This window comes from Cucurbita moschata, unplaced genomic scaffold (genome assembly GCF_002738365.1).
Source record: "Cucurbita moschata cultivar Rifu unplaced genomic scaffold, Cmos_1.0 Cmo_Scf00005, whole genome shotgun sequence".
Taxonomy (NCBI): domain Eukaryota; kingdom Viridiplantae; phylum Streptophyta; class Magnoliopsida; order Cucurbitales; family Cucurbitaceae; genus Cucurbita; species Cucurbita moschata.
The window spans coordinates 6,685,570-6,698,459 of record NW_019268521.1 but is presented as its reverse complement, the minus strand read 5'-3'; the positions used below and the strand labels follow the sequence as shown (position 1 = coordinate 6,698,459).

Genomic DNA, 12,890 nt, shown 5'->3' with positions numbered 1-12,890 from the left:
TTTTTTTTTTTTTTTTTTTTTTTACATTTATAATAACGTAGGAGATCTAACCAGGGTGGCACTGCCTACCAATCCACAAGGTTTACCAACCACTGAATCGTTGAGCATTGTCTTGCGTCATGCTCAACGGCTTCTAAGTGATTATGCCATATCTTCACTATCCGTAAGTATTATATTTGGTTACATAGTATTATATCTGGTTACATTTCTTGAAATTGACAACTGCTGCAAGTTGAGGATGTGAACATGTTGACAATGACTTGACAGTTGTAGCCTTGCTTGTTTTGATCTCTTGTTATAACATATATGTATTTAGTGTTAGATGAACCTAGCCATGCAAGTTAAAGGTCATTTAAAAGAAAAGAAACGATTTCATTGGTATGTGAACTTACTTACATCAATTACAAAAGAGGGAAGAAATGCTGTATCCAAAGGAGTTTCCCTAAGACTTCTCCTATCAGACAATTAGATTCAACAATATAAGAATGAAAAATAGGTATTAATTTACAATATAAGTGGGTAATGTTGTCCATAAGATGATTAAAAGGGCGCTCGATTTTTGGAATGCAAGTTAGGCCAATAATTTTTCTATTACAAAGATTTGTAGATTTTTGGAAGCATTAACTCCAATTCTTTAATTCGTATGTCTCCAATGTATATCAATAGTACCTTTTATATCTTTTTTTGAAAGTTCAAATATCTTTTTGGTCTTTGTATTTTGGGTTTTGTTTCATTTTAGTCCTTGTGCTTTCAAATGTTCAAATTTAGTCCTTGTGCATTCTATAAATCTTTAGTTTAGTCCCATTGTTTTCTTTTTTTTTAAAAAAATAAATAGTCTGAATTAGCATTCCTTTTATAAACTTTGAAAATATATTCACATTATGTATGTTCTTGCATGAAAATTCTTATTCTTGTTTAACCAATTTCCATAAAAGTCAACTTCGAAGGACTAAACTCAAGACTTATTGAAAGTACTTCGAAGGACTAAACTCAAGACTTATTGAAAGTACAAGGACCAAAAATGTATTTTAACTTCTTTTTAATTATTAACTGAAACCTAACAAAGAATGCTTGAACGTTAGTAAGTCAAGACTAAATAGTTCTCAATTGTGGTACAAGAACTTCATTGTAAGTCCAGATGAACAAAAGATGGTACAAAATCTGTCGATTGAGTCCGGGTTATATGTTCTGTTAAAACATAAGAATAAGAATAGCAATTTCTGTGGTTTTGGATCTCTATCAATTTTCCCTCCATGTTCTTGGTTCATTCTTTTTAGGGTGAAAATGGAGCTTTCATCTTTTGATGAGTGCTCGTGGGTTCTTCTTATTTATTTATTTTTAATTTTAATTTTAAAATTTTAAAATAAGAACCGTTTAGTTATAAGCAGTAGCTATATGCATTTTATAATAACAAAAATTTATGAAAAGATTCAAATATTCGTTGTCCTTTGGAGTTTCTGAGACTTCCCATCCCTGGGACTAAAATGAATTGCATGACAAATGCCCAGTTATACGGCTCTGAATGCTTGAATATGGGATGGGTAAATTTTGCATTCCCTTCCATTACTTATCTTATTCTCTATGCATTTTACAGTACAACCAGCTGAACTATGCTTATAATCATCTCATGAATCTTATTCTCTATGCATTTGTGAAAAATATTTAGCGTATTGCGGAGCGTTTGGAGCAAGATAGCTCGTCCACTGATCCCATTGTGAGGGGTCAAATTCAGGAAGAGTCGGTACAAGTAGGACTTCGGATGCAACAATTTGGTGCGCTTCTTTTGGAACTGGGCCGTACCATCTTGACACTCCGTATGGGACAATCATCTGTAAGTTGTTTTTTACCCTGGTTTATACAGTAAGTCGAATTTGTGTGAAACCGATTTTCTTAACAAAAAAAAGAAAAAAAAAAAAAAAGTCCCTTAATGGTTCAGGTTAGCTGAGTTTTTTTTCTAATTCAAAATTGTGATTTGAAAATGTATTAATATTTATTTTTGCTTTTACAGGCTGAGTCGGTTGTTAACACTGGCCCAGCAGTGTATATCTCTCCTACGGGGCCAAATCCCTTAATGGTTCAGGTAAGCTGACTTTTTTTCTAATTAATTTCTGTTCTTTCTCTGACTTGTCTGGTATAGTTTTTTTTTTCTTCGTTGCAAAATATATTTGGGGTGCCAGCAGTGTACCAAGTGCTTGTGCTTTACAAATTTACAATACCGATTATTTTGTTTTTGTGTGCCGTCCTGGATTATTATGCGTTTGGTAGATTTGTTGAAAACACAATCAATACATATTCGCACCTTGTTTTTAACCATCGTTTTAAACACAATCAAACACAATAATTTTTTTTATGTATTATATTTTAGTTTGTTTTATTTACAAAATGTTGTTAAAAGAAAATGAATTTCATTCAAAGAAAATCATTTTGTTTAAATCCATGTCATTCTTAAAATATGAAATTAGAGACTAATGCACGTGTAAGGGACTCTATATAAACTTTTCAAATAAACTAATAACCATATCAACCATGTATAGAAGTTTTATTGGTGTTTAAAATTGAACAGCTTTTTAAGATTTAATGGCATTTGATTACAAATAACACAATTTTGCAATTCCCATAAGGTTAGATATTTAGTTAGACCATTGTGTTATGTGAGAAAAAACTTAGAGATAAACCAAAATATGGCAAAGTTGTACAAAAATAGTAGAAGGAAATTTGATTACCAGAACCTTTTAGATTCCAACACCCTCTAAATTTTATTATTTATTACAATTAAATATGAAATCATAATTTTTTTTAGAATTAATTTCTAGGAAATATAGGCAACATTTTTCCTATACTTTCATTTTCAAGTCAACAAAATATTATTATAGCTTTTGACATTCATTCTAGCCTTGTAGATTCTTATACTTCCATTTTCCAAAATTATTTTATTAATCTTAATTTTAATTATGTATCAAAATATTTGGTTTATTTTGAAGTTTGATTATATAGCATTTACTTTTTCTAAAATTTTTATATTACCTTTTATTTAATAATACTTCAAAATTTTCTTACCATAGTCTTATCTATTACCAAAAAAATAAAAAAGAGGTAAAATAAATTTATCGCATGAAAATATAAATTTTAAGGCATGACATATTTATTTATATCTAAAGTTTTCATTTATGTAAATATATGAATCATGAATATAACTCCTTTAGTTAGCGAGTGCCGTTATCATTAACCGATCATAATTTAAGTAATTAGAATTAATGATAACAGAATTTCACTAATAATATTTAAACAATTTGCTAAATATTAATAATGACATGCTTATAAATTTAAAAATTAAAGTAAGGGCTTAGCAGTCCAAAAGTGTTTTGAAGCATGTTCCCTTTTTCTAATTTTTTCTAATAGATATTGTTTGGTTATCCCACTTTTTCACACTATCAGGTTATATGTCTTTGTGAGTATTGCTTCTTGCAAATCATCACATTTTCTCCTTTTGCAGCCTTTTCCCCTTCAAACCAACCCCCTCCTTGGTGGTGCTGTACTACCATCAAACCCAGTTGTTGGTGCAGTAGGTATTGGAACTGCCCCTAGACACATCAACATTCACATACATGCTGGTGAGGATGATAGGCGTTTTGATGCTGTGTTATTTTCATGTAATGCAATGTGCTTTCCTAAGTTCTGTCACTCTTTCTGCAGTTGGTACCAGGTCAAATAATGGGGAGGGAGCACCTGCAGATCGTCAGAATGTGGTCAGTGGATCCACGGATTCAGGTGTAGCCCAGGCACCTCCTGTTGTCAACATTCCACATCCGCTGGGTCTTTCGATTTCTGCTGCTGTGCAACCTGGTGAAGGTGTTTCTTCTTCCCAGCCTTCGCTTGACTCTGTTTTGTTATCCTCCATTATTGCTGATGTAAATTCATGAATTAGAGATTTAGTCGGTAGTGTCGGAAGTGGTAGCCCTACTAAATCAGGTGGACTACTTGTTTGATCACCGGGGTACATTGCATTTCACTTATATTGAACATCTTGTATTCAGATCAAGTGCGAACGGCAGTTCAGAATTCTTCTATTGGTTCTGGACAAGGGAGTGAACAGCAAAGTGATACTAAAAGGGACATGGGTGGAGAGTCGAGTGAGTCATTACCTGGGTGTGATTCGGAAACTGGAAATGACAAGGTACATATTTGGTTTTATATGGATTGTTCTCATATTGGATAAAATGCTAAATCTAGTTTTAACCAACCACAGATCGTCACAGACAATATTTATCGAGATACAGGAAGGTCTATAAGCACACCTGATTTACCAACATGCTCTGGTAGTAAGGGCTCTGAATTTGTTGGAAGAAATGAAGAAAATTTTCAGAGTCAGGCATCTTGTGAGAAGAGCACGGGAACTGGGTCTTCTCAAGCTGTTCCACTTGGCCTTGGACTGGGGGGTTTGGAACGACCGGTAAGATGAAGCTATTTAGTTTTTCAATTTCGATAATCTTTCATGTTAGTTGTAATTATTAGGTTTCTGTTCGGTGGCCTATTGTTGAACTATACTCATTTTGCCTATTGGCAAGGGGTGCACTTGGACTTGTGCTTCAATTGTTTTAGTCCATAGGAGAACACTATTGTGCTCTATCCTTTTATGGTTGGTGTTGATGATGCTCATCGTAGAAGCATTATAGTGCATCGAATATATTGAGATGAGATTTTCATATCTACCGTGGGTAAAATCTTGTTATATTGGAGTTTAATTCAAAATTCTCTTTGATTCTCTTACTTCTTCATTTCTTCTTCTTTCTTAATTATTTCCTCCTTTTGGTATTGGTTCATTAGAGGAGAGGCAAGCAGGCTAAAGGGGGTAGCAGTGGAACCAGCCACAGCCAGGGTCATACAGGCCAGCAGTTCTTACAGTCTCTTGCCTCTAGTGCTTCTATGAATAGGTCAAATGCTTATGATCCCTCAAGCCTACAACAGACCGCTAGCCCAACTGTTCATAGCAGATCCTTGCATGGGCCAGGTTCTAACAGCCAAATTGATCTAGGAAGCAGTATGTCTCAAGTTTTGCAGAGCCCTGCTTTAAATGGACTATTGACAGGGCTTTCAGAGCAAACTGGCGCTGGCTCTCCTGATGTCTTGAGGAACATGTTGCAACAGATCACGCAAAGCCCTCAAATGAGAAACACAGTCAATCAAATTGCCCAGCAGGTTGACCCTCAAGACCTTGAGCAAATGTTTGCTGGGTCGGGAAGAGGCCAAGGCGGTGGTATCGATTTGTCAAGGATGTTCCAACAGATGATGCCTATTGTCTCTCAAGTGCTTGGAGGATCGCCAAGGCAACCATCTTCCTCAAACGTGCAACGATCGCCGAGGCAACCACCTTCGTCAAACCTGGAAAGCGAGCAAATGCCTCATAGTGAGAGGTCTGGTAGTGGAGTGGAAACATCTAATGGCCAAAATTCTCAGGTTCGTCTAACATGTTTATTTTATTGTTATGCTATAACTGTATGATTATTTTACTTAATGCTGCGATTTTCATGTAGCCTATACTTCATCTTATTTTTATATGATCTGATCGAAATTCTGTGATTTATTGTTGTCTTTGCTTGTAGAGAATGCATTAACCCAATAAGTAGGATAAAAATGATAGCTTTAACTAATTATTTCCTGTTTTTAAGATTGATGCCCAAGATGTTGCTCGAAGGATCATATCTACCAATTCGCCAAGAGACGTCTTCCGTGCTGTCGTTGAGAGTTCAGCTCGACTTTCTGGCAGTAGTAGCGAGGATATTGCAAATGAGTTGTGCAGCGATGAGACACTTGCTAAGGTTAATAATACTATTCTTACATGGCATTTGTTCTTGTATTCCCATTAAATTTGATGATTGCTGTTGAATTTAAGAAACTGTACACTGAGTTCTCATAGGATCCCCTGTGAATTTCTGTAGGAATATGTGGAGATGTTATCAAGTGATGTAAACCGACGGTTACAAGGCAATTCAGACCAGGAAAAATAATAGATATGTGGAAAGGAATTATTATAGATTCTCGTGGGGTGGACTGGAAATGTGACATTGGCTTTCTCAAGTTATTTTCTGGTATAAAATGCTTCTCCGGCCTTTTCTTTATCTTTTTTCCATGTACGTTATTCTCTATTAGACAGATGATAATGCCTCAAAGTAACTTATGTGTTTACCACCTCTTTTTATCATGTTTTGGCTTTCCTTGTAGGATTTCTAGCCTGTAAAATACTCTCTTCTTTTTTTTTTCCTTTTTTTTTTCTTTTTTGTGTTTATATGACAACATATTTACGAAACCCTTTTAAGATCATTATGAAATTTCATATTGTTTTATTGGTGCTACTCTCTAGATGTCGACTGGATGATATCAAAGAATTGCAAAACAAAACATCCTTATGTTCTGGTTGATTGATTCCTCTTTTTCTTGAATGCGCTGAAATCCCCGGGGCCTGTTGAATGACTCGTCCGTCGATGTAGATTTTTGTTTGCGCGATTTTGTTTTATCATGTTTTGAACGAAAGATGATTTCATGTACGCTTTCTAATTTTAATGAAAAGATCTCCAAATATAAGGTTTTACCCCGACCATCAGTTTCCATTGACCCTGTTAGCCTTAAACTTTGTGGGTAATAGCGGTTTCGAATCTAAGCCACGGCCAAATTCACCAATTCATGTTCAAACTCAAAAAAGAACGAAAACAGCCAGTTCCTCCTAGGGACTAAAAGAACACATTTATACTTGGACCAAACAAACTTATTCTTCATAATTCAGGAAACTTTCCTTTGTTTTACCTTGAACATTATGGTTACAGTTCAATGAATTGTGCATATTGAGTTCGTTTTTTAAATTACTCGAGGCTAACAACAACCAAGAAATAAACTGATCATCTCAGAGTACTATTTATAAAACCAATACAAGCTTATGATTTCTACAACAATCGACTAAACATATTGTCAACAAAACATAACTCAATTAGTCAAACCATATATTATAGATTAAAATAATAAGAATAATAAGAATAGAGTTTGGATGTTTAGTAAAAGATTAATAAATCAAAGCTACAAAATTAATTTTGTTCTTTGGGGAGTTTGAACCAAAATTGAAAACTATTTAATTTTTCTTAAAACAATTATTTAGAGAAATAATCTTTTAGTTAATTAATACGAAAAGGAACATCAATTTAGGAATTCACGAGTGTTTAATATAAGGTTAACAAACAACTCCCAATGTTGGTCGTAATCCGTATTCAAAGGGCCGGGGTGGTGGAAAGGCTTTCTATAAATTATTATTATTCGGTTCAAAAACTACATTTCCGTACACTTAAAGACGTGGCGGAATGCGATTGGTTGTGAGGCTTATGGTAGAAATATTGGTCCCGTAAAATATTAACACGTGGAGAGTAATACGTTTTTTGAGCTGAATATATCGAAATAAAAAAAGAAAGACTAATTTTGTGTGTTTTGTTAGCCAGGATTAGAAAGCTGTTTATTCGGAGAATCCATTGGAAGACAGAGGTGTGAGAGAGAGAGATGTAGAAATGAAGCACAGAATTGTGAGCCAAAATTCCATTATTGAAACGCCCAAATATTCATACATGCTTTGATCTTCAACCCAAAAAGTCCCAAAGGATGAACGCCTACTCTCATTAGCCCTTTCCTCCCCCTCCTCCTCCTCCTCCTTTCTCCAACAATCCTGGAGTTCATGAACCGTTTCGAGCGCGCAATTTCCAAAAATGGTGGTATTGTTTGGATTTGATTGATTTCTTTTGCATAAACGTATTTTTCAATTCAACCAACCAACCATCTTTAACATTTTTCTTTCATTTTCAAACAACTTAGGAAGTCTCCAAGGGTTCGAACTCCCCACCAATCCTCAACAACTGCAAACCACTAAATCTCTGGGTGTTGTCTTGCGAAATGCACAGCAACTCCTCGGTGATTATGCCACATCCTCACTCCCTGTAAGTACTCTATTTATTCTTTTTTCTCCCTAAATTTCTTAATTTAATAATGGATAAATATGCAGCGCATTGCCGAGCGATTCGAGGAAGAAGGCTCTTCCACTGACCCCACGGTGAGGGGTCAAATACAAGAGGAGTTAGTACAAGTAGGTCTTAGGATGCAACAATTTGGAGCACTTCTTCTCGACCTTGGCACTTCAATCTTGGCGCTCCGTTTGGAACAATCAACCGTAAGTTTTGCTTTTCTTTGCATAACATATGTAATTCAAATTAAGTTTCAATTCAGTTCATATGATTCGCTTCATTATTTTTACATATAATATAGATTGACATCCAAGATGTTGGTCGAAGGGTTATTTGTAGCCATTCCCCAATGGATGTGTTTCGCGCTGTGGTAGAGAGCTCAGCTCAAATTTCTGGGAGTAGTAGTGAAGATATTGCTAATGAGTTGTGCAGCCACGACACACTTGCTCAGGTACTAATATCTTTCTTTTTAACTTCTCATTTTATGGATTTTGAGGTGTTTGTTTGCTGTCAATTTTTTTGTAGGAATATTTAGAGATGTTATCAAGTGATATAAACCGACGCTTACAAACCACTTCAGAACACCAAAATTAATACATTTCTGGCAGCTTTGTCAATGGGGGATTTGATATATATTTCTATTTATTATTATTAGCTCTCTCAAGTTTATTAATATATATTTTTTTTTTCCCTTTTTTCTTCCATGTGTATTCTCTTTACAAACGGATGATGCTCCTAAAGGCCTGTTATCTTATAATTTATTTTATAATGCTTTAATTCTAGACTCCTTAGGCTGTAAAATACCATTCCAATTATTTTATTTTTATTCTTTCATATTATTATTCACCATTCATTTCTATTTTAATACCATAATTATTATTTTAATACATACATAAAACATATTTTTGTATTAAGTTCGTCCCAACTAAAAAAATGTTTCCACTCTTTCCCATTCTCCATCAGGGAATCCTCTCCTAATTGTGCGGGTTCCCGCAGCTTGAAATAAGATAGACATTTGTACTTCCCATTTGAGGCGGGTTCTTGTAGACTTGGATCTCGCCTACTTGATCTCTCTTCAAAGTAGTAAACAAATAATAGTTGGAATATTGAATTTGTGGTTTCAACGTTCTTTTAAAAAATTTAGAGAGCACCGGTTCTCTTATATGAAAGACGTGGCGCGCTGTAATTGGATGTAAGATTATCGAAGCAATGTTGTCACCCGTAGACGATTGTACTTCTTCGCCATTTGGTTCTACGACCGCGAGAGAATTATTCAGCCTAATCGTCTGCCTTCGTTTTGGGGGGGTTTTTCGCGGTTTCAGTCTTCTTCCCATGGCGCCTTCATCTCCGTCTAGCTCAGCCCCTGAATTTCAAATGCCCAAAAAGCCACTCAGTTTATTCGCCAATGCACTAAAACGCAAGGATAGCTTCATTCAGTTCTTCGCCATGACTGGTATTTTGCTTCTAAGCGTCCGATCCTTGGGTCAGAAGTACCGTATCCACGACCTTCAAGAGGACACTACGGCTCTCAAACAAGAACAGGAAACCCTAATGGACCGTATGAAGAACATCAAGCGCAGCCTCCTTCACGAGGCATCCCTTGACTCCACTGGCCTCTTCGCATCCAGGCTTCGCCTTCTCTTCAGCCAAGAAGACTGACTGCTTTAAGTCTTCAATCTGTGAGTTTGTAGTCTCGGTCGTTATTTTACTTCCTTCATGCTTGTGTACTCAACTCACTCGATTTTGAAATTTCCCCTGCATTTTCTTGTTTTGGTTTGTAGCCTTCCAGAATGCTTGGCAGCGCCTTTCTTTTTATTTTGGTAATAAAGAGGTCAATTTAATCTTTGATTGAGTATTTTTTTTGTTTTGTTGATTTTTGGTTATTCTGAATTGGATGGTTGAATTTACTGTTTCAAGCAAATACAAAACCCTAGTGATTTAGGGTTTTAATGATGGTTCCTCTCTCATACACTCTGCCCCTTTCGGGCTGCTGATTTATAGTGTGTCATCATTCTTACCGCCAAGGAGTAGATCGAAATGGTATGGTGAATGGGGTGATTATGCCTCAAAGCTTCGAGCTCTGTAAAAATACGCTGAAAAAGCGTAGATGAAAACTTAAAATTAGTATGGACGTTTTTGGAAACTTTCATCAGACTACCTGTAGGAAATTATTCTTCCACGCTGATTCATGATTTCTATGGTGCTGTGAGATAATGTTGATCTTCTCATATAGAGATATCGAGAGATGAAAATTACTCTGTACGTTTTTCAGGAAGAAATCCTGGAGGTCTGATAGTTGCCAGGATTGGATCGTGAAACATCTAGTTCCTTTACCTTCAACTATGATATGTGTCGACTAATGTTAAAGCTCCTGATTGTGTAATTTCTGGCACAAGCATACTACAAAGCTTATGTTGTGCTATTGTGATGTCGGATAAATGAATCCATTCTCCCAAGAACACTGTAAGCTCTGATAGAAGAGCTGTTTGGACTTGGACCCATGTCTTCAAAGGCATTGCTTATAAAACCTAGTGTGCCCCCCTACGAGCCAGAGGAAAAACGTCCAAGGGCCCACTTTTCATATTCAAGTGATGGATAGTTCTTAGAGATTTATCTTTACATGGGACGGTCCTAAAACTAACATGTATAGGGTAGAATAGATGTTCTGAGTCTTTTGTAAGTCGCTGTTAGATGGAGAGAGTTTGCTTTGTGCCCACAGTTCTAGTGATGTCTGCATCATTATCCTCCTCCTATAGTGCACGCTACAGGACTTTGAACGCGGACTGTGAAGTACGAAGACAGTACCCTTTGACGTAGGACATATGAACTAATTCACCGAAAAGGTTTCTCATGATCAATTGATTGAACTTAGGAGCATCACGTATGAATTGATTGGGTGTACCCAATAAGAGGGATGCAATACTTTCAAATGATCCTCTCAAGGTGGTGGATGGCATCATAAGGTCATGAGTGAAGCTACTTCAACAAACTTATTTACCATACAGCTGATTGAATTCTGAGCATTACTGTGTAGATTAAATACCACTACATTCATCCCTAAACTCCATAGCGCTATTTAACGATCTTGCTTGGCCTTCTTTTTTCTGTACTCATTTTCTAGAGCTCATCAAAAGCATTGATCATACTTCTTAGTATTTGGGGGATTCTAATCCCAAACTAGTTGCTTATATTTTTTTATGGTTGACCTGCCTGGTCAAGTGAAGTGTGCTGGCATTTCTGGGATTGGGCATCAAAATTGTAAGCCAATGGTGAACTTTTTTTTCCGATCATTTGTTTATTCCGTTCTTTATCTTGAGAAGAGGGTCGTTGTCAGAGAATCCAAACCTTGATTTGAAATGATTTAAGGACGTAATGAGCATTTGATTTGAAAATAACTTGGGAGGAGCCCTCCTTTAGTTTAAAAATCCAATTGCGCGTTAACTCAACACACTGTCGCAATGCTACAGGGTCTGCAAGTTTGCCGCGATTAGGGGTATCAGGTTGCTTGGCTTGGCGTTTTGGTTTATTCGATTGCGTTATTATATGGTATGGTTTCAATAATGTCGAGTCCACATGCAGCAAAAGTGGAGGTTGGCAGCTGTCTGTGGGTCAGGCGTTGTTTGCAGTGATGATTTGAACTTATTAGGGCATGGTTTTAGCGCCTCTTGCGGAACGTTTTCAAATCATGGATTTGACGTTTCCCTTTTTTTTCTTTTTAATTCTCAGAACAGACCCTTTCCTTTCCCATTATATTGCTTTTGGTGGCCTCTTTATGCTGAAAATAATCTTTTTGTTGGCTAATTGCTGCAACGATTTGCCCTTATCTTCGGCTTGTTTCTTTATGTGAATTTATAATTAGTCCGGAGGTTAAAATACCCTCCCAAAACTAAGTTATTTGAGTTTTGTTACTGTGAAGTTCTGGATTATATTGAATGAATTTATTCTTTTAATCAAAGTAATTGATTTTAGAAATCTCATATAAATATTTAAAGTTGTATCCTATGGATTGGTTTTTAAATTTAAAGTTCTAATCTTTGATAGTGAGATACTCATTATTCGTGGAAACTTCTTTCTAGTAGTTAGGATATGTAAGGATGTATTAGACTGGGAAGTAAAGTTTGAGGTCATTCAATCGGGAATTCAGCCAGCAGTCGCCACATGCTATTTCAGCCTTCAAAACCAAGCCATGTGAGAGACATACATGCAAAATTCATTATATAAATGTATATGTGGGACCCCTCACCGACACTCCACACTCTTCTTCTTCTCTCTCACTCTCTCTAATTGTATTTGTATTTTCCCTCCTTAATTTATTTATTTTTGAAAAAGTTTCATTTATTCTTTCTTTTGCGGCTAAGACTCATGTTCCTCTTCCTGTATGGCACTTTAAATACTCCCCCATCACCTTCAACAACTCCATCTCTTTCCCCCTCTTCCATATTCCAATCCCAAAATGCTTCCTCTAACTTCCCCCTGCTTTGCACTCTGTGCATTCCTCTTCTTCTTCTCCCCCACCGTCTCCGCTGAAAATCCCTACCGCTTCTTCACCTGGAATGTCTCCTACGGCAACATTTACCCTCTCGGCGTTCGCCAGCAGGTTCGCTTCCTTCTTCTCTTCCTTCAACTATTTTTGCATCTTCTCTTTCTTAGTTTTCTTTGTTCTCATCTCTTCTTCTCCAGGGAATACTCATCAATGGCCAATTCCCTGGCCCTGACATCCACTGCGTCACCAATGACAACCTCATCATCAATGTCTTCAACAGCTTGGACGAGCCCTTCCTCATTTCCTGGTAATTTCCTTCTCTCTTTTTCTTCCGTTCAATTTCAGTCGGCAAAAAGGAAGGGATTAAACCCCCCGCCCCCTCCCGAAAAAAAAAAAAAAAAAAAAAAAAAAAAAAA

The 12,890-nt window shown here is 36.3% G+C and overlaps 4 protein-coding genes across 8 annotated transcripts in view; all 4 read left to right on the top strand.

The window, feature by feature from the left end:
* The window catches only part of LOC111443100 (large proline-rich protein bag6-like), a 10,808-nt gene extending 4,457 nt beyond the window's left edge, over positions 1-6,351 (top strand). For all 4 annotated transcript variants that reach the window (XM_023080741.1, XM_023080740.1, XM_023080739.1 and 1 more), the window contains 10 exons: positions 42-163; positions 1,667-1,831; positions 2,009-2,080; positions 3,494-3,611; positions 3,694-3,849; positions 4,035-4,174; positions 4,247-4,450; positions 4,825-5,454; positions 5,667-5,816; positions 5,937-6,351. In XM_023080741.1, coding sequence (XP_022936509.1) covers positions 42-163; positions 1,667-1,831; positions 2,009-2,080; positions 3,494-3,611; positions 3,694-3,849; positions 4,035-4,174; positions 4,247-4,450; positions 4,825-5,454; positions 5,667-5,816; positions 5,937-6,005 — 1,826 coding nt within the window. In that variant the 3' untranslated portion in view covers positions 6,006-6,351. The remainder of the gene's footprint in view (positions 1-41; positions 164-1,666; positions 1,832-2,008; positions 2,081-3,493; positions 3,612-3,693; positions 3,850-4,034; positions 4,175-4,246; positions 4,451-4,824; positions 5,455-5,666; positions 5,817-5,936) is intronic.
* A 1,129-nt stretch (positions 6,352-7,480) lies between these two features.
* LOC111443105 lies at positions 7,481-8,750 on the top strand. 2 transcript variants are annotated; one of them, XM_023080749.1, is made up of 5 exons: positions 7,481-7,742; positions 7,846-7,967; positions 8,033-8,197; positions 8,293-8,442; positions 8,517-8,750. In XM_023080749.1, exons 1-5 carry the CDS (start codon positions 7,709-7,711, stop codon positions 8,583-8,585), a joined length of 540 nt encoding a protein of 179 aa, XP_022936517.1. In that variant the 5' UTR covers positions 7,481-7,708; the 3' UTR covers positions 8,586-8,750. The 2 variants fall into 2 exon arrangements, with proteins under 2 accessions (XP_022936517.1, XP_022936516.1); XM_023080748.1 differs by having other exon boundaries at positions 7,481-7,745; positions 8,517-8,749.
* A 498-nt stretch (positions 8,751-9,248) lies between these two features.
* LOC111443106 lies at positions 9,249-9,841 on the top strand. Its single transcript, XM_023080750.1, has one exon. It carries the CDS (start codon positions 9,324-9,326, stop codon positions 9,648-9,650), a length of 327 nt encoding a protein of 108 aa, XP_022936518.1. The 5' UTR covers positions 9,249-9,323; the 3' UTR covers positions 9,651-9,841.
* Positions 9,842-12,266: 2,425 nt separating this feature from the next.
* The window catches only part of LOC111443103 (L-ascorbate oxidase homolog), a 5,614-nt gene continuing 4,990 nt past the window's right edge, over positions 12,267-12,890 (top strand). Inside the window, exons 1-2 of the mRNA XM_023080745.1 lie at positions 12,267-12,588; positions 12,672-12,781. Of these exons, the coding sequence (XP_022936513.1) occupies positions 12,445-12,588; positions 12,672-12,781 (254 nt within the window). The 5' untranslated portion in view covers positions 12,267-12,444. The remainder of the gene's footprint in view (positions 12,589-12,671; positions 12,782-12,890) is intronic.

What these genes read in the sequence shown, in the direction of transcription:
- LOC111443105 (XM_023080748.1), top strand. Translation starts at nt 7,709, where the DNA reads ATGAACCGTTTCGAGCGCGCAATTTCCAAAAATGGTG. An exon ending in CGCAATTTCCAAAAATGGTG is followed by an intron (nt 7,746 to 7,845) that starts GTATTGTTTGGA and finishes CAAACAACTTAG; the next exon opens with GAAGTCTCCAAGGGTTCGAA. An exon ending in TCCGTTTGGAACAATCAACC is followed by an intron (nt 8,198 to 8,292) that starts GTAAGTTTTGCT and finishes CATATAATATAG; the next exon opens with ATTGACATCCAAGATGTTGG.
- LOC111443106 (XM_023080750.1), top strand. Translation starts at nt 9,324, where the DNA reads ATGGCGCCTTCATCTCCGTCTAGCTCAGCCCCTGAATTTCAAATGCCC.